This window comes from Mesoplodon bidens (assembly GCF_964165515.1).
Source record: "Mesoplodon bidens genome assembly, chromosome: 5".
NCBI classification, from domain to species: Eukaryota; Metazoa; Chordata; class Mammalia; order Artiodactyla; family Ziphiidae; genus Mesoplodon; species Mesoplodon bidens.
In genome coordinates this window covers 9,223,640-9,243,335 of record NC_138161.1, presented here as the reverse complement: position 1 = coordinate 9,243,335, position 19,696 = coordinate 9,223,640, and the positions used below count along the sequence as shown (strand labels likewise).

The 19,696-nt window shown below is 49.5% G+C and overlaps 1 protein-coding gene across 1 annotated transcript in view; it reads left to right on the top strand.

Moving 5' to 3' along the window:
• The window catches only part of SIM2 (SIM bHLH transcription factor 2), a gene marked incomplete at its 3' end in the record, with an annotated part of 45,874 nt that overhangs the window by 2,190 nt on the left and 23,988 nt on the right, over positions 1 to 19,696 (top strand). The window contains exons 2-4 of the mRNA XM_081235160.1: positions 6,900 to 6,982; positions 10,232 to 10,321; positions 17,738 to 17,846. Coding sequence (XP_081091286.1) covers positions 6,900 to 6,982; positions 10,232 to 10,321; positions 17,738 to 17,846 — 282 coding nt within the window. The remainder of the gene's footprint in view (positions 1 to 6,899; positions 6,983 to 10,231; positions 10,322 to 17,737; positions 17,847 to 19,696) is intronic.

The window sequence follows — 19,696 nt, the reverse complement described above, 5'->3', positions numbered from 1 at the left end:
CCCTGGAGCAGGAACCTGTGACCTGGCTGCCACAGCCCAGAGCTCTTAGAAGGGAAAGTTCTTTTCCTTTCCAACCCCGATCAACCGAGGGGCCCCCCTCTCTGCTCCCGCCCGTCCTGCTGGGAGCCGCGGCCCAGTGGACGCTATTTGTCGGCCCTCCAGCGACGTAGAGATGATTCCTCCCCTGCTGAAGTTTTCAGTGAAAATTAAAGGAGAATTGGGTTTTATAAGAGCCGAGTCTCCTTCCAACCCTGGGAGGAAGAATGGTAACTGGTTTGCTCGGGTGAACCGTTTCTTAATCCCCATGCTGCAAAGCAGGTGTGGAGCCCAGACAGGACATAAGCCTTCTCTCCTGTCCCCCTCCCACCCCACTGGAAATACAAATTACAAAGACATGATCAGAAGACTAAATGATTTCAAGTAAGCCAGAAATTGAGGCCTGGAGAAAGGGGCTAATTGCTAGCCACTTGTTGTTTGGGGCTTTCCAGGAAAGCGGCTAAAAACTGGGAAGTGGTGTGTATATGCTCCTGCAAATTAAACTGGGTCTGTAGGTTCCAGCGCTGCGAAGCGAGGCTTCAGGCCTTGGGACCCCGAACTGCTTGGCCCTGAGCAGGTTGCAGGGGAGCGCTGGCTGTGGTCTGGCCCCTGAACACCAGGCCCTTGTGCTTTGTTCCTAGTGCTCTAGTTGAGGGGCGGCCTGGGCGTCTCCTGGGGGTGACCATCGAGACTGGAACTCCAGGAGGGGTCGGGGAGAGTTATGTGGCCCTAGAGTTTTGGAAATAGTCCTGAACCTAAAGGGTCCCAATTCCTCCAAAATGGGGAGCAGGCGGTGATCTAGACCGCAGCGGCTCCTGCAGCGCTGAAGCTGGGAGCAGGGGCGCTCGCCTGCACGGTGGGCCAGCAGCCTCCGGACGCCTCCCTGCGCTCCGAGGCCTGGGGCCCGCACACCTTCCCCCTCCAGTCAGTCTGCGACTGGAGACTAGAGGAGCTGGGTGCCTGGGGCAGAGGAAAAGAAGCGTTTAGAAAGACCTCAATTACGCAAAATGACTCTTTCGCCCCTCCCGGGGCTCTGAAGGACAAAGGGTGGGAGCGCGGAAGCAGCACCCGAAACTGATTTAACCTGTTCTCGGGAGGCTGCGCCGGGGAGGCGGTGCGGGAGGCGGACGGGGCCTGGCGGAGCTGCGAGGGTCCGGACGCGGGCGTCAGGGAGGCTTTAGCGGCCAGCCTGGTCCTGCGCCGCGGCGGGAACTCCTGGACCTGCTCCGGCTCTCGGCAGCGAACGGAAAGATACCGAGCGGACCCGATGTGCCCAGCGCGGCCTCGCTGAGTGATAGCCAAGCCGGATCCCTGGGTGAAGAAGCATCTAGAAGCCAAGTTAGGACTTTGGGAGTTAGAAAATGAAGAGCACAGTCCGAAGGAACCACAGGAATCGCCAGACTAACCCTCAGTATTTGAGGAAATTGAGGCCTGAGAGGGGCGGGCCTTTCCCAAGGTCCCCCGCGAGGGCAGGGCAGGCGGGAAGGCCACTGCGTCGCCTGTGTTTCTGTGCGCAGGAGAGGCTGCTGGCCTCGGCTCCTTTCATCCTGAGACCCCCAGGCAGGAGGAGAGAAAGAGGAGCTCGGAGAAGCCCCAGGGCAGGAGCAGAGAGGCGACTGGAGCCAGGTGGACACTCCGCAAAGAGGCCAGTCCGCAAGCTTGGGGGTGCTGGCAAGCCAGACTGCCGATTCAAGGCTCAGCTCTGTCAAGCTGCCCTGCTGGGCCTCTGTCTCCTTGTCTGTAAAATGGGCCCATTAGCAACTCCATCGCTGCGCAGGGTTCCCGGGATCGGGTATGAGGAAGCAGGCGGGCGCAGGTGGAAATCTACCGTGTTCTTACTCCAGTCAGTCCTTCCTGTGAGCTCACTGCCTTCCTCGGGCCAGATGCGACCTTAACGGTGGCGCGCCCCACTTGGTGGACCTCCGGGACTCACTGCCTGGAGTTGGAAGATGAGCTGTTTTCTGGGTTCCCACCGTTTTCTCCCCTTTAACTGCGAACTGAGAAGTGGAAGGTAGGAGGGCAGGGAAGAGGGCAGGAGAGCAAGGCTGGCTCTGGCAGTGGACTCGGAATTGAAAGCTTAGTGAGTTAATGTGGTTGGGAAGGCCTGTTACTCACAGGGCTCAGGGAAACGCTGGGGCCCAGGGGCTCCCTGCCCTCTTTGCAGCGTGGCCTTCACTTCTGGAGACGGGGCACTGTGGGAACACAGAAGCACCCGGGGTGGGAGAAGCCTGCTGCTCTCTGGCCATAGCTGCGTGGTGACCACGCTGGGCAGGATGCAGGGCAAGTTCCCCCATCTGGTGATCCACGCTGGGCTCCAGGAGGTACAAGTCAGGGCTGCAGGAGCTCCCCGGCCAATCACCAGGGTTAGGCCTCTTCCTAGGAGCTGGGGTTCCTGTGCCCAGCTGTGGGGCTGAGGGTGGCCTCCCCTCCAGGCACTTGTACTCAAAGGGCTCGAGGAGGGACTGGCTGCAGGTCCCAGCTCAGGAGTGGAGCTGGAAGCTGAGGCCGATCGTGGGAAGAGAACAGAGCCCCTCTTCCCGCTTCCCACCAAGATCCCAGACAGGTGTGGGCGAGAGAGAGGCAGGGACTGCAACACTCACCACAACTTTTTACTCTGAAGAAGTGAACATGTCACACGCACAGTAAATGGGGTTGGAGGCCTGAATTATTCCAGTGGCTGCATTTGTCTGGGTTTACATTCAGGCAGAGTCCTTCCCACTCAGTGCACGCGCGCACACACACACACACACACACACACCCCTGAGTGCCAAGGGAAGGTGCGGGGGTTGGGGCGGTCCTAGAAATTGTTGTCGGGAATGGAAACGCTTTGATTTAGAGGGTTTGCTGAGGAGAAACTCGCCCTAGCCCGACATGGAGTCACAGATCCGAGGCCTTTCCCTGCCGCAGCCCGAAATAATGTAGTTTTTTTTTTTTAAGTAGACTTATTTTTTAGAATAAAGTGGGTTTTTACAACCCTCTCCCCGTCTCTACTTGGAAGCCTGCCAGGCTGTGCGCCGGGTCCGGGAGGGAAAGTTCACAGAGGCGGGGCGGGAAGCTCGGCAGTGGCGACGGGAACTCCAGAGCTGCGGGGGGCCCTGGAGGTGGGAGGGAGGTCGTGGAGCGCGGGCGCCGCAGATTCAGCACCCGGAGGCCAGCGCCCAAGACCGGCTCGGGGAGCTCCGGGGCGCGGACTGGAAGCCTGGCCAGCGCGGCGCTGGCCACGCGCGCTCCTGAGCGCGGGCTCGGCCGAGGCACCCTCCCATCCTGCAAGGTCTAAGCATCAGGCGACCGGGTCTCCGGGCGCTTGCGTCGTCCGTGGTCTGTGCCCGTGGCCAGGCAGGCCGGGCTGGAATCCCCTCCCTTCCCCCACCCAGAGCCAAACCCTGTTGGGGCGTCTCTACCTACCACCCCCTTCACACCCCCTCTGGGCCGCTGTGCTGCTGTGGGTTTCTAAAAGGCGGCAAGGGCCGGGCTTTTCAGGGACCCAGTGACCGCGAACCATTCCAAGGCCGGAAGAGAACTGAATTGCCACCATTTTAGATACCCAAGGTTGCCCTCAGGGAAGTGTGAGAACCACCATCCATCCTGGAAGTTTTTATCCAAGTCTAGACCCTTCTCTGGGGCAGGACCCATTGGTCACTGGCCACAGTGAGTCCTGCTCACGGGTCCAGAGGAAGGAGCAAACCTAACTGCCTCCTTCAGGTCTCAACTCGTGTGTCCCCCTCATCTGAGAGGGTGACTCTATCTCACAGTGAGGGAACCCCTGCACAATGTCGCCTTTACTGGGAGATCAGATCGTTGGTGTGATTTGATGTTTATGGTCTGTGACCTGCACCTGGCTGAGGACCTGGTACAGCAGGCACCCAAGAGCTGTTTGTTGACTGACTGACTGAGCACCCAGAGAGGAGGGACCGTATTTAGGTAGCTTCTGTGGTGGGCAGGGCCTGACAGGGTTTAAACCAAACAGCCCGCTCGCTGAGTGTGGGTCCACGTGCAAGTACCCACAAACCCTTGGAGGCAGAGGGGAAAAGGGGACACTTGGTTCCCTTTCCCTCCGACCTAGTGGCTGACCCCCCTCCCCAGTGACCTGGCCATCTGGATTCCCAGTAGCAGGGAGTGCCCATCTGATTCCCCTATTGACACATGTAGGGCAAGCAGGACCCCAAACCCTGGCCGGAAACTACAGGCCAGGTTTGGAACCTCCCCTGCCTTGCTCCCCTGCAGTCATTGGGATGGGGTGGGGTGTGGATTTCCCAGAATCAGGCAAAACAGACCACCAATGGCTGATGACCTTGGAGGAGCTTAGCGCGGTCTTTTCTTACACTCCTGCCCTCATTTTTCTAACAAATAAAGCCCTTTGTTAGGTCTAGATAAGGGCCACAGGGCTAGTGCCTCACGTTTTCAGGAGCATGTATGGCTTTACAGTAACAAGATGATTTTTTTTTGTTACAAACCTTACCTTATTTAGTCTCTGCATCCAGCCCAAAGGAGATTTTGGTGGGCCCAGGGGAAAAGTGTCGCCCATAGAGGTTTCTAACGGAAGAGTTGACTACAGCATTATCACCCTGTGAGTTGGCAGGGGGTAGGGATGCTTAAGGAGAGCCTCCCCACCATCGGCCCCACCTCGTGCCAGGCCCAACTCCCCGCTGGCGAAGCGGAGGCATCAAGAAATGATACGCAAAATTATAATGATGTAAGAGAACAGGCTTTGAATTATACGGAAAAATTGTCCTGTGCAGCCAATGCACTTTTTACATGTGAGGCCAGAGCTTTCGACAAGGCTTTTGGGAGACCCAGGCAGGGGAGTTCGGTTTGGGGGTCATTCCCGAAGAAGGTGCAGATATCCCCAGGTCACTCAGCCCCAGGCCCTGTCAGGAGCCAAGGCTGGAGGTGGAGCTCACTGTCCACAGAGAGCCGGGCAAAGGTGGCTTGGCCCAAACCAGGGGACGGGCCCAGGAGCAGGTAAAGGACAGTTACAGGGGCGCCTTTGTCCATTTTCGGACATCAGAATTCCTGGGCCCTTGTTATGTTTTTCTTCATTCAGGGCCCGGAGGCTTCTACATTTTGGGTCTTTCCATTTCTGGTTAAATGGAGTCAACGCCACCACCAGTAGGCCGGCCTCTTGGGTGCTGGGAGGAAGGACCTACCGTGAGAGCCAGTGGCCCTAAAATATGGTCACTGTGGTCATCCTTGGGAGTGAGAGTGGGGTGGGCAGTGATTTTTCTGGGGTTAAAGAGACACCTCCGTTCACGTGCTGGAATCTGGGGGGTGCGGGGCTGTGGTCATATTTGGGAGGTCGGAATATGTGGAGATTAGCCACAGGGAGACCAGGATAAACCTCTAATTCCAGAGCCCAGGAGGAGAATTACAGACCATCCCTTTCTTAGTTGCGTAATAGAAGTTGCCGAAAGAAGGGTCTCCAAAGTCTCTGCGGGGGCCCTGGGCCTGGAGGTGCATTTTCCGCCTGCTAGGATCGAGGGTTCCAGAAGCCGCGATGCCCCGGGCGCCCCAAGGACAGTGGGGAGACCCAGGGTGCCTGCGCGACCCTCTCTGGAAACCCACTCGCCGCCGCCTGCTTGGAGGGGCTTTTCGGTCTTGGGAATGGGCCTCGGATTCGCTCTGGCCCCTGGTCGCACACTCCCGGAGCAGCGGGCAGGGGGCCGGTCAGACCTGCAATTCTGGTGGGAGGGGAGACGGACGCGCCCGCGCGACCCACAGCTCACCCGCAGGGTCGCAGCCCTGGGGGGAGGCGCGCGAGGGGCCTAGAGCCTGGGGGGCGTTCTTCGCGGGGGATGGGGGGCTGTTGCTAGCACAGCGGTCCCGGGTCTTTGCGGCCTCGCGCCCGGGCCGCGGCGCTCGCTGGAGGGTTTCGGGCCAGGCCGCCAGCAGGACGCCTGGGAGCGGCTGGGGTTCTCCCAGCTGGCGCTTAGAGCCGCAATCTCACCCGGCTTTCCTGCTTCCTCCCGGGCGTGCAGGCAAAGCCTGGGATCTCCGGGGTCACGGCAGCTGAGCCGGGGGGGGGGGGGGCGCAGGAGAGAGATGTTCTCTCGAGCTGGGCTGCCTTGGCCCTGGTGCGCCTTCTGCAACACTGGTGGCCTTCGGGGAGGTGGTGGGGAGCAACGGAGGCCTTGGAGGGACAGTTAAGAAGCGGAGGGGCTGGGAGACCCCAGTTATGTGCCAACAAACACCTCCCAGTTACCGTCTAGTATACACACGGCTCTCCCCGCCTTCGGCCCGTACCCCGCCCGCCGCTGGCGACTTAGGAGTTCGCCTTCTGGAAGCCCCCAGGTAACCCCTTCCCAGGCTGTAGCTCTTGGATTGGAAGAGGGTGGGCGCTCCTGGGGCCCCTGTGAGGGCTGGAGAGTCCTGGGCGGGGGAGGGGAGAGATGACAGGGGGTTGAAAAAGTTTTGGGGTTTTTGGTTTATTTGTTTGTTTGTTTTGTCGTTTTAATGCCGAAAAGCTGCCTCCAGGACGGCGAGGGCTTTACGTTCGGGCCTCTCTGTCTTTGGGAAAGTGCATGGCTGCCGGCGGCGCAGGGAAGGGAGAGAGGAAGGACCCTTGGGGGAATATTTACTGGTCAAATCGATATCGCCGTTTGGCTACGAGGATGGCCGATTTCAAAGCAGATTAGATTACTTTGTGGCATTTCCAATAAAACAGCAATTTCAGAGCCGTGAGCACGCGGGCGACCCACGGGAGCTGTGGGCCTGGCCGGCTTGGACACCAAGGCCTCGGCGGGAATTTCTCCTCTGGCCTTTTCCTTTTTAATCGAAGGCAAAGGGGCGACGGCCGGCGGGGCGCCGGGTGCCGAGGCCTCTGGCTGCGCGCTGCTGTTTACCGGTTTGCTTTATTCCCCGTCCAGGTTTAGGAGACGCGTGGGGACAGCCGAGCCGCGCGGGGCCCCTGGACAGCGTCGCCAAGGAGCTGGGATCGCACCTGCTGCAGGTAGTACGGCCGCCGCGGGGTGAAAAGCGCCGCCGCCGCCAACGGCCCAGGCCCGCCCGGGTAGGGGCTCCCTTCCGACCCCACCGCCCCAGTCTCCAGGGGTCCCTCGTCAAGGAGCCCCGGGCGGATCCACAGGCCGCCCCCAGACTGCAGAGGTCTCCCGAGGCAGCGATCGGACTTCGGGCCAATTCCCCCCAGCTCCCCTCGGAGGGCCGGGACTGCGTGTGGATTCCGCTCAACCGGGGCAGCCTCAGGCCAGCCCCCCATCAACCCCACACCTGGCACCCTCTCCCCCGCCCCAACCCCAGGACTCTCTAGCCCACGAGACCTAGGCCGAAGGGCGCCCCTGGGTGTGGTTAAGTCCTCTCCAACCTTACTTCCTTCGGCAAACTTTTATGGAGCTCTTGCTCTGTGCCAGACGCTGTGCCAGGCGCCGGAGCCAGAGAAGGAGTGATCCGGCTGCTCTGAGCCAGAGGGAGGCAGCCTAAAGCGTCTGACAATTGTGTGTGTCTGGAGAGATTGCAATAGGGGAGAGACGGCATCAATAATTGAGTATTACGGCCTTCCCTGGTGGCGCAGTGGTTGAGAGTCCGCCTGCCGATGCAGCGGATACGGGTTCGTGCCCCGGTCCGGGAGGATCCCACATGCCGCGGAGCGGCTGGGCCCGTGAGCCATGGCCGCTGAGCCTGCGCGTCCGGAGCCTGTGCTCCGCAACGGGAGAGGCCACAACAGTGAGAGGCCCGCGTAACGCAAAAAAAAAAATAATAATAATTGAGTATTAGCAGTTGGCATTTACTGAGAGTTTGCTACCGGCCAGAAGCCTTTCTGAATCTTACTATATCATCTCTCTTCACCAGCCACCTAGAGTGCGTTCTATTTTTAACTGCAGTTTTTTCAGAGCAGGAAGTTGAGGCACAGAAAGGTTAAGCAACATGCCTGAGGTTCCACAGCAAGTGGTGGAGCCTTGTTCAACTCAAGTGGTCCAGCTCTTGAGCGGTCCAGCTCACGACATGGTGCGACCTCCGGGGTCACCTGGCTCACGGAGGAAGTCCTTGCTTGGTTTGTGTCAGCCGCTTAGCGCCCCAGCCCGGAGCCATTCAGTCCGCGGTTACTAAACCGCCCCTGACCTCGGATTTCCTTCGCGGTGTCTGGGGCTCGGGTGGGGTAACCGTGCGCACGACCGGCCACTTCCAAATCCGCGGCTGGCGCTAGGTGGGCACAGAAACGCCTCGTGTCTCGGAATCTTTCAAATGCCCTTTACAGAGCCTCATCAACGACCCGATTCATTCCCCCTCCCGTCATTTGTCTCTGCCACCGAAAAATGCCTACCGAGAGCTATTTTGCATTTCCTCCTTCTATTTTGTGTTTTCTTTATAAGGGGGAAAAAAACTCTGTGTCTTGGGTCAGCGAGTCGGCTCCGCGCTTCGAAAAAGCAGATCTTTTCAAAACTCTTTTGCCCCAAATGCCCTAGTGTGATTTATTTTTTTAAATGCATGCGCTGGGGAAGAGAAGATCCCGGGATGTATTTGAAACCCTAGGCTTTTACAGCGTAAAGCTAGTGGTGTGGGAGCCGGCCGGGAAATGGTGCTCTTGGAGCCCTTCCCGCGCGCCCTTTGCTCTTCCCGCAAGCTCGGGTCCAGCTCCGTGCGCGGTATTTTAAGTGTTTGATGCTCCTACATATTATAAGTGACACTAATATCAGAGACAACTAAGTGCCAGGGAGCTCCAGTGAAAACCTGGCAGCAAAGTCAACGCCCCCAAGTTTCTCCACTGTACATTTATTTAATTCTGGAGTGTGTCTGTGGATGGGCGGCTTTGCAGTTAATATACTCGCAAGCGCATTAGGTCGTTTGCAGCTATGAAAGCATAACCAACATTTTCCATTAAGAGTATTATTTTTTAAGCTGCCGCTGGCAACCTTCAGAATTTAATTTTGATAACTTTTTCTCTTTTACTCATATGGCTGGCTGTCCGATACTATTTCATTAAATGTATCTCTTTAATGATTTTGGAGTTAAGCAAGAATGCAAAATGCACCAAAACGTGGATAACTTCAGAAATTGCTGAATAGTTTATATCTTTGAAAAGGAGTTTAGTTGGGGAAATACTTTGTAGCTGAGTTAGAAACATGAAAATCGGGCTTATAATCAAAATGTTGATTTCAACCTCAGCACAGGGAAAGCTAATGATAGCTTAGTTGGCAAAGAAGTTTTTGCAGCAAAACTGTATTTGAGATAGCAGAATGTAAGGATATCTTTCAGGTTTCACTTCTACATTCTTTTTAGGCCCCCCTCCAAAGAGGGGGTGGATTTAGAAAAACCAAAGGTAATCTGGTTTCAATTACATGCTGTAAAAGTAGAATTTGTGGCCAGAAATTAATTTGGAATATTTTTATGGGGGCAATGTTGTGGGTTGTATGGGTCTTTCACCAACTTTATTGCTTTTCTTTGGTTCTGGATCTAAAATATGAATGAGTAAATGAAATGCAGTTCACTTTTTTCAAAAATAATTTAGTCTTTTTATCCTTGCCACACATAAATATAATCATTACCCTTTATTTGACTTAATTACCTCTTATAATTTTACTTTATTTTTTTGAGGGCTAGCCAAGTTAGGCAAAATCAGAATATCATGTAGGTAGCTTTAATTTTTCAGAAATTGATACTTTTTCTCCTTGAATTTTGCAAAGGTTGTTTGATCTCTTGCAGATTCTAAATAATTAATTTTGTAGACATAGTCTGTTAAAAATAACCAGGTATTTTATTTTCTGGGGAGTGGTAGTGTTCGGAATTTATTATTCAAATGGTACTTAGGGATAACTAGAAAATTGTGGCAAATAAAGCATATGTTCTAGTGGTATAAACAGCTGCCAATTATGACATGAAATGGTCTATACAGCGGTAGATTTTCCCCTAAGTACCATAGAACTCCGGATTTGTGCTAAGTGCTAAAATAACCCCAACAATAAAGCTATTACGTTTAAACTGAGCATGATAGGAATTCTCAAATGCTTTGCATGATTTTTGTGATGTAGATGTAAGACTGTTTTTAAAGTCCTTTAAAAGCATCTGAGAGCCTGGCTGGGGAACTAAACCTATAGTCCTTCTCATGGCCCCGGGGCGCCGTTTCTGCATTTAGCAATATACGTTGATTTAATACTTTATACATTTCTCCATCCAGTGCCAGTACAATGATCAGATTTAACTCTACTGTCTATTATCTCTTACCCTGATGCTTTTTCTTTTACAGACTTTGGATGGATTTGTTTTTGTGGTAGCATCTGACGGCAAAATCATGTATATTTCGGAAACAGCTTCTGTGCATTTAGGCTTGTCCCAGGTGGGTATTGACTAATTTTACGTACAACCAAAATAATAAGTTAAGCGTTGGCGGATCTTGACAGCCTTACCCAACTTGAAAATGAGTCTGTCCTAGTGTCTACTTTTGTGCCTGAACCATAATCCAAAATTACAAAATCGTCTTTTTCGGCCGGCCCGCGGGGCTTTTCTTCTCCCTGGTATGTTTCACTTTTCTACTTTCTTTTTCCTTTGGGGCTAATGCCTCGTAATGTCTTTGCAACAGTCAGCCTTGTCCAATAGCCTGGACTCTGCTTATACAGTAAAGTTCTCTGCCGCTAACAAGAGCTTCACAAAGGGAGATTTTTCAGTCCACGCTTGATGGTCTGCACGTGGTATTGTGAGTTGCTATGAAAGAGAGGCAAGCTGATGTAGAACATGGATTTTATGCAGAATGTGCTTTGGGGAGAGAGAAAAGGGGGGGTAGATTTATGAGTGTTCACATGGAATTCAGGGTAATTTTTCCTGAGTTTTTCCAGTTCAGTGGTCGTTTCAGTAAAGCATTTTATATGCTTGTGATAGAAACTCATAAAACTCAGTTTACTACTGTTTTGCACAGCAAGGTCCTGGTTTCTTTAGAACATTTAAATATTACCGATTTTTCTGAAACTGTTTTCTAAAAGGGGTTCATTCCCTGGAGGAGAGAGGTGCACTGTTTTCTCTATCCCGTCAAGCCAAGCGTTTGGTAGAGGATTTGGCTGCTTGTCTGGGCTGTGGCCATTCTGGATGGTGGGAGAGTCTACTGGTTGTTGCCATTCACATTTCTGATTTAACAAGCATGGATCATGATTCTAAGAGTCACATTGTGTTATACATATAGGGGCTAAATATTTCTTTACATTGTGAATTATCGGAGTGCTTTTTTTTTCATTACAACTGAAGACACACTAGAATTAATTAGATCCAGGAAATGGGCTCCCAGGAGGCACATGAATAATCTGTACTGCACCAACCTCCTCCTGTAGTTAAGCCAAAATAAAACATGCCAATTAAAGTGGCTTGGGCTTTCTCATTGAAAAACAAAATTACCAATTTGGAAACCTGCATCTGGTGTATTCCTCTTCTTTTTCTGCCAAGATGTTTTTTAAACTTTCCATTTGTTTACAACCTTCTTTTCCAGTGGATGTATATCCTTATCCATGTCCAAGTGGGTTTCTGCGCCTGTGTGTTTTCTTCTGCAAAGTCTTCTAAAGCGAATCACATATTAAAATTGTTTGGCGTTTTCTGTTCTCTTCCTCTTCTCTTCTTTTATGACACCAGTTCTCCCAGATGAGATTTATTAAGGCTTGTCTCTTTCACCTATGTGACTCATGGGATTAGTGTACTTGTGGAATGGGAAATACTATTGGAAATATGAAATTTTCTCTTTTTATATTTTCCAAAGTTATTATTCTCTGAATTTCCACCTCATTGTTCTCTGAATATTTAGAATTATTTAAGGCCCTTTAGTTAGACCCAGACTGGTTTCTACTCCTGACTTGATCTGTGGCTGAGTGCCTTTGATCAGATTCCTTAACTTTTTAAATTGTAACTTATAAAACCTTTGATGTCTTATAATAATGTCACAAACAAGACAAAACATTTCACATACTTTAAAAATGGCTGGTCAAAAAATAAAATGACTGGTCAAACATACTTTAAAACCGATAGAGTCACCTTTACTGAATATTAAATTTAGATCTGAGCTCCCTAGCAGTCAAAGCAAAAAGGGAAATGCATTTTGTTGTATGGTTTTCATTGTCTGATAAGGGCAGGCAGTTGACCTCTCTGAACCATAACTTAAATAAGAAAATAGTGCCTGCTCTACTACTCTTTCAGGATCATGGTGAGAAACATACCAAGGGCCCATGTGATTTATAAACTATAAGGAGCTCCACAAAAGCTAGGCATTGTAAGTTTCATTAGAACTGTACTTCAAATAGCAGAAAAGTCGCTTCAAATAGCATACTTTGGTGGGCACATGTTAGGGATAATTAGTCATGGGGAATGTTCTGGCACATCATAAGGCACTGTGCACATATCAGGACCTTCCAGTTCATTCTGTCAGGCTGCTCAGTCTGGCATTTTACATCTCTCTTTCGCTCTCTGTCATTTTTCTCTTTTCACGTGGGAAACAAAAATGATTGTTTTTGAACACAGTAATTAAGAATGACCAAAACATTGGATAGGTAACAAATATACTTCCTGTTCATGATAAACGCCACGAAAGGAAATTTTTTTTCTTTGGATTTTTGAATTTTATTTAATTTATTTTTTTATACAGCAGGTTCTTATTAGTTACATATTTTATACATATTAGTGTATACATGTCAATCCCAATCTCCCAGCTCATCCCACCATCCCCCCACAGCTTTCCCCCCTTGGTGTCCATATGTTTGTTCTCTACATCTGTGTCTCACTTTCTGCCCTGCAAACCGGTTCATCTGTACCATTTTTCTAGGTTCCGCATATATGCATTATTATACGATACTTGTTTTTCTCTTTCTGACTTACTTCACTCTGTGTGACAGTCTCTAGATCCATCCACGTCTCTACAAATGACCAAGAAAGGAAATTTAAGCAGAATTGGAATTTAAATTATATTTCCTTTTGGTCCTAATGCAGACGTAAAACTTTGTATATCATAATTTTGAATTTTCGAAAAAAATTGTAAAGATGCCTTTTGTCTGTATGTTGCCAGGAGAAGTGTCCATTTAAAATAAGTCAAACTGCCTGTCCGTGTAGGACGGCTAATTTTTTTCTGATCTCCTGGCGGGACTATCTCAGTATCAGTCTCCAGCTACAAAAACACTTTCACGCTGATGTCTGGGGAGTGTTTCACGGTGAACTGTTTAAATAAGCAACAACAAACTTTGCCCTCAAATCTGCCTCCTCTTCCCAATTAACTCTGCAGAAGGAAATCTAGGCAGAATCACAATGTGTATTTTTTTCTGTCTTCTTAAATAGTAAAATAAGGTATTGAAAAGAATGTCAAATACCCAACTTCTGTTTAAAAAAATTTTTTTGCACCTTTTAGATTATTTTTACTAGCAGTAGTATAAGTCAGACAAACATATCAAACATGAAAACTTTAATTAAAATAGGCTTCAAGATATTTTTTCATCACCAGAGATAAAAGTGTGAATAAAATTTTACCCACTAGTCAGAGTAACCTTTTAAACAGGTTTTCTGATGAATACGGGCAGTAATAGCTTATATTTACGTAACGCCCTTCTGTGTTCCAAGAACTTCCAATTATTCTCTATAACAGTATCTCTAAGTAACGACATCTTTCACATTAATTCGGGGTTAAACTCTATGTTAGCAGCTCCTAAGGAACATAAGCTCCTAGGTTTGCCATAATTGTGTGATAATTCATAGCAAACTGGTGGGGTTTTTTTTTAATCTGCACTATCTAAATAACTTTCTGAACTATTTGAGAATATAAAAACGATTCTTTATGTGTTATAAGCCCATCCCAATTCAGAGCCTTTTATTGAACTTTTTTTTTTTTTTTTTGCGGTACGCGGGCCTCTCACTGTTGTGGCCTCTCCCTTTGCGGAGCACAGGCTCCGGACGCGCAGGCTCAGCAGCCATGGCTCACGGGCCCAGCCGCTCTGCGGCATGTGGGATCTTCCCGGACCGGGGCACAAACCCGTGTCCCCTGCATCGGCAGGCGGACTCTCAACCACTGCGCCACCAGGGACGCCCTATTGAACTTTTTAAAAAGCATGTATTGGAATAAGAAGTCTACTTCATGTGGCAGAGTTTATTAATTTATTCTTGCTTTTAAATTAGTAAATGCAGCAATCCTGGCTGTCAGACTTTGGTACCAAAAAAATGATAGGGAGAACCACAAAATGCTAATTGTCTCCTCAGCCCATAGTGCAAGTTGGGAAACGAGTTAGCCTTCTGCTTGAAAATTCTATTTGGTGTATGCGCATATTCATACTACAAAATAAACCATATAGACACACATCTACTTGGAAGATGTAGAGTTGGGGAAGCACTTTTTATCCACCAAGTTTATTAAATGATTTAGTTTCATGGTTTTTTGGTTAACGTAATGAACTTATATTTGAAGAAGGAAAAAAGTCCTGCATACCTGCTGTGTATTTCTTCAAACATTTTAAAGTATCCTTGTGGTTTAAATCTCCTTACTGAAGTTGCATATGGTATATAACATCTAGGTAACTAGTATACATTCTCACATAATATAGATATGTATGAAATAGCTGTTCATGAGATACATAAAGGAAAATGTAATATTTGAGAGCGTGGCCGGAAGCACAACTGTAAAAATAACCATGGTGTTGTTTGGGGCCATAAGACCTAATCCTTTCACTTTTGAAATAAAGAGAAAGAACAGCGTTTAATGTTTGTTGACATAACTTGAACCCTGAAACCCAAACCATCTTTTTTTTAAATAGTTAATTTACCATAGTCAGCAAAACACCCAAAGCAGAGTAATGTGTGTTTCCAGAGTACTGGGTGAGTTTCCCCTTCTGACCCAGAATATATCCATTTAGTGCTGTATTTATCATATGTAGTTTTCTTGGCAGGAAGAAAAGCTATTCAGCAAAACATAAAAAAGCTCTTAGTAGGAAAGCAATTCATTTTGTAGTTAGCTGGGTTTTACAGATACTAAAATATCACATTGAAGGTCTGTTTTAATAAGGTTGTTGTATGAGACCTGGGGAGTTTTATAGCAACAACCATAATTTTTTTTTTTTTTTTTGGTGAGGTAGTCACATTTCTTTCAACATTCAAAAGCACGAATAGATATGTCAATACAGGAAACACCATGTCAACCTTAATTTTAAGTCAAGGTCAGTGCTGTTTTATCATTCTAAAATTTGTCTTTCAAAACATTTCCGTTATTTGAAGACTACTTTACTTGCTAGACAGCCTTAGAGGTTTATCACTAACCCGAGTATTGAGAAAATCAAACCTCTTAATTCATGGACCTTCACTCTTCTCACTCTCCAAAGGCATGTGATGAGAATGGGATCTTTGGAAACAGATGAAGCTACATTGGGATTAAAACGCAAATCGGATCTCTATGAGCCCAGATTCAAGTCTTTTTGCAAATGTACGAAGGTGTTTCTCTAAAAAGACATCAGTTACTTTTTTCTCAAAGAGAACTTGGAGCAAACCAGAATTGTCATTTTTCTCTAAAAACCTGGGTAAGGGAGAAAGGATAGGCCAACACACACACAAATTCTATTTTTTAGTTTTTCGTTTTTAAAATAAACCATTGAAATTGTGAATCAATTTAAACAATAGCTCCCTTATTTATGAGCCTCTATCACTGTCCACCGGACAGCATCTCTAGGGCTGCCCTCAGGAAAAAGGAGATTGTCCTGTCCCAAATGGCTGACTTGAGTGTTGCTGATTTATTTAAACTTTTTAAGGATTAACAGGACTGACTTAAAAGGAGGATATTTCATTTTTATTTTTTTTATTTTTAATGAAATCCTGTAGTAACTTTTTACATAGACAAATATCCATTTGGGTCATTAGCAAAGTGCCAGGCTGGGGAGGTGGAGAGGGAACATTTCTGTAGGAGGATTCTCTCCGTTGCTCTGTATAATATTGGGAAAAACATTCCATGAATAATGCAGAAAATAGAACTGGGAAACCTGTTTTAGGGACAAGATTACGTAGCAGGCCAGAAACATAACTTGTTCTGAATTAAAAGGCAACTCACACATCTTAACACATTGGGAGAAGTGGCTGGGTGGAGTGGGACTGACTTCACCTCTCTGCAGCCCCCTGGTCCCGAGTAAAGAGATTATGGCCTTGACGCTGATTTGGAACGGTGGCTCCTGGGAGAGCCTCTCCATTAAACGGCCTGGCTGGGGCTGCCCTGCTGTGTGAGGTGAAACGGTCAGGGCTGCCCCTTTACCGAGGATTGAGTCTCTGCTCCGATTGAGGGCAGCCAGAAAAACGGGCGACAAGACACACTTAAAAATAACGAGGGGGGGCTTCCCTGGTGGCGCAGTGGTTGAGAGTCCGCCTGCCGATGCAGGGGACACGGGTTCGTGCCCCGGTCCGGGAAGATCCCACATGCCGCGGAGCAGCTGGGCCCGTGAGCCATGGCCGCTGAGCCTGCGCGTCCGGAGCCTGTGCTCCGCAACGGGAGAGGCCACAACAGTGAGAGGCCCGCGTACCGCAAAAATAAATAAATAAATAAAAATAACGAGGGGGTGATTGGGACCAGCCTGGCTTTGCTCTCTGATCTCGCCCTGTCCCCTGGGGGCGGGGCTGAGAAAGTCCCCGGAGCCACCCAAGGCTCTGTGCCACGCCAAGGCAGTTCCTCACTCTCTCAGCATCTTCCTGAACTGGGCTGTGGGGCTCCCACTGGCTGCAGTAGGAGTACCATCACTGCCCCCCCACAGTACTCTAGGTGCGCTGACGCTGACTCACTGTCCTTGTCTGCACTGTTGATCTCTGCAAGAGGATCCACCACCACCCCACCACTGCTCAGAAGGCTGCACCGTTGGTGGTGGTTTCTGGAACATTCTATGCCACTGCCCATCTTCCGATGGATGAGGGGCCCAGGTCCTGAGAATCTCTGTCCCCTATCATGACACTTGTGTTTGGGAGAACAATCAAAAATTCTCAAGGTTAGGACCTGTGTCTCCGGGCACCTCTGTGGAAAGATCGTAACTATGGTGCTGGCCTGGAAATGCCCGTGCCTGCAAAGCAGGGTCCAGTCCAACAGGGACTAAGCGCTGTCCTCTGTGGGGTGTGTCTGGAAGTAGGTGGTGTTCCGAATGTCGGGGGAGCAGCCCCAAGGTCATGTGGCTCTCTGGAGTGACCCACAGCTGCCCAGCCGCACCCAAGGGCGGGAGCCGTGGGGTTAGCACGGGCACCCTGGACCAGGAAGGCCACAGACAGGTTTCTGCCCGCATGAAAGGCCCAGCAGGGTCCGAAGGAAAAGACCTTGCTGGGGGTGAGTCTTCCTCGAGCACAGGGTGCCCCCGAGGCTCCCGTGCTCAGCCTCCGTGTGCACGAGCTGTCGCAGGGACCCTGCTCTGGACGTGGCCACTGGCCTCCTGGCCACCAGTCCCCACAGGCAGCAGGTGAAGGATGGGGCTGGCTCTGGTCTGATTTAAGCCGCCTCCCGTGTGAAGGATGCTCCCCAGGCCAGGAGGGTCTCCCGGTCCATAGTGCACCTTTTCCATCCTGCACTCCTGCTCAGGACGCCCCCCTGGCCTTGTTGGGAGACAGCTTGGCGCTGACTGAGAAAAGGCAGACATTTCTGTGTGAGGGTAAGGTGTGGGCTGTGCACAGAGATCAAGGTCCTGTCTCTCCCCGGCAGGTGCGTACCTATAATACACCTTACACCTTCACCTCTCCACCTCCCCGAAGTCCTAGAGAAGATTCCTGACCGCTTCCTTCCTTTCCGCGGCAGGTGGAGCTCACGGGCAACAGCATTTACGAGTACATCCATCCTTCCGACCATGATGAGATGACGGCTGTCCTGGCAGCCCACCAGCCTCTTCACCATCACCTGCTCCAAGGTATTTCCTCCAGACGAAAAGAAACCAGAATGAATGCTGGACGATGCTCTTTGCTGTGACCCTAGGGCTTAGTTTCCCATGATGCCCAGCCGGGCGTCTCCAGCAAACATGCAGGGTCCACCAAGTGGGGATTTATTTTTATGCTTCTGTCCTTTAAAGCAAGTACTGATCCCCTTTCACGTGCCAGAGACTGTGAGAGGTGCACAGTAGGAGACAGAGAAAAGTGGTCCAAGGCTTCCACCCCAAGGTGCTCTTGGTCTAGAATGCCAGCGACACAGGTCTAGACCTGGGCTTCTTAACCAGAGCGTCCGAGGATAAAACTCGGGGTGGGGGGCGCCGTGAAACTGCATGGGGAAAATTACATCTTTATTCTCTCTAGGTGAAATCTAGTACCTCCTTTGCTTGTACATTGTAGACAGTAAAGCCATCTTACTATCACAAGTACCTGTGGCTTTGCCTACAGCAAGATTCACAGATATTTTCATTTCACCTTATGGTTGTTTCAGGTATTTAAACGTATCGGCTATGCTCACCACTACTTTGAAATGTCAGGAGCTGTGAGTCTGCCACAGGATCTTGTTATTTAATGTGTTAATAAAGTAGCACATTTAAAACCACAGATGTTTTCCAATACAGCTGATCCCCTTTGTAATCTCATATATTTTATGCTCTCAGAAACGTTTTTCTGGGTGGAGATCTGTAGGTTTTGTGCCACAGCACGCGTCAGTTAAGAAGCCTTGGTCTAGACGGATGAGGCATGTCCGTCTTGCTGACCTGGCTCCATGTGGCGGACAGTCCCAATATTTAGCACGTATTAACATGGTCCCCACTGTTTCAAGCACCCTGTTAGAACAGTTGTGGCCTGGCTGTTCAGTGAGGGTGTGGAACATGTCTTCACACAAATGACTCCTTAATTTACAATTGCCGTGTGTGCTAGGAAGACACAGAAGAACTTATTCCAGGGGCCCTGGCCTTGTAACTCCCTCTGATGGCCCAATGAGACCAACCAGTATGCTGACCAAAGGGTCTCTTGTCTGCTTTGGACTATGGTATCCCAGTTGGGCCAGAATCCCCTAGTGAGACAAAATGCCAAAGAAAAGTGTCAAAAGTGATGAGAATGGGGTAGCCAGGCACAGAAAAAAAAATGGGTTCCATTCTTATTGCTTCCTCCTGGGATGGGTCATTCTGAGGCTAGGAGGAGAAAACACAGAATAGCACACTCAGTTTTAAAACCCCTTGCAGATCCAGCTCTGTGGCCCCCATGTTCTAGCCCCAGAAATAGTCACCATGTGTCCACCAAGGAGGGAGACTGGTATGTTCGTTTCTGAAATGAGATGGGGGCTTAGTTGTAGCTATGGCCTGTGGTGCTTAAGTCCTTGGAAATGGTCCGGCGGCATAAATGAACAGGAATACGACTCTGAAGAAATAATTTCCAACAAAATAAGGGCTAGGAGAGCACATTGCTTCCGAATCTAATGCTTTCACTGTGGGGTTGTTTAAAGTCAGACAAAGACAGCTGGAATCTTAGAGAATTCCTCAGAACATTGTGTTGTGTGTGTGTGTGTGTGTTTTTTTTTTAATTGAAGTACAGTTGATTCTGTTTTATATATATCCTTTGTCAGATTCTTTTCCACTATAGGCTTTTACAAGATATTGAATGTGTTGTTGTTTTAAAAAGTTATGGTGTGTTAATTGCACGGGAGTGGGCTTTCTGCCAGTAGCTCAGGGTTCATTTTACCCTTCCATGTCACAGCCTTTTAAAAAGTGTTTAGAAAATGACAGCAACTGGGAGTATCGGGAGACCCGTTCAGTTTCCTGCAGGGTCCACGTCTAAGGTGGGCCAACAGTAC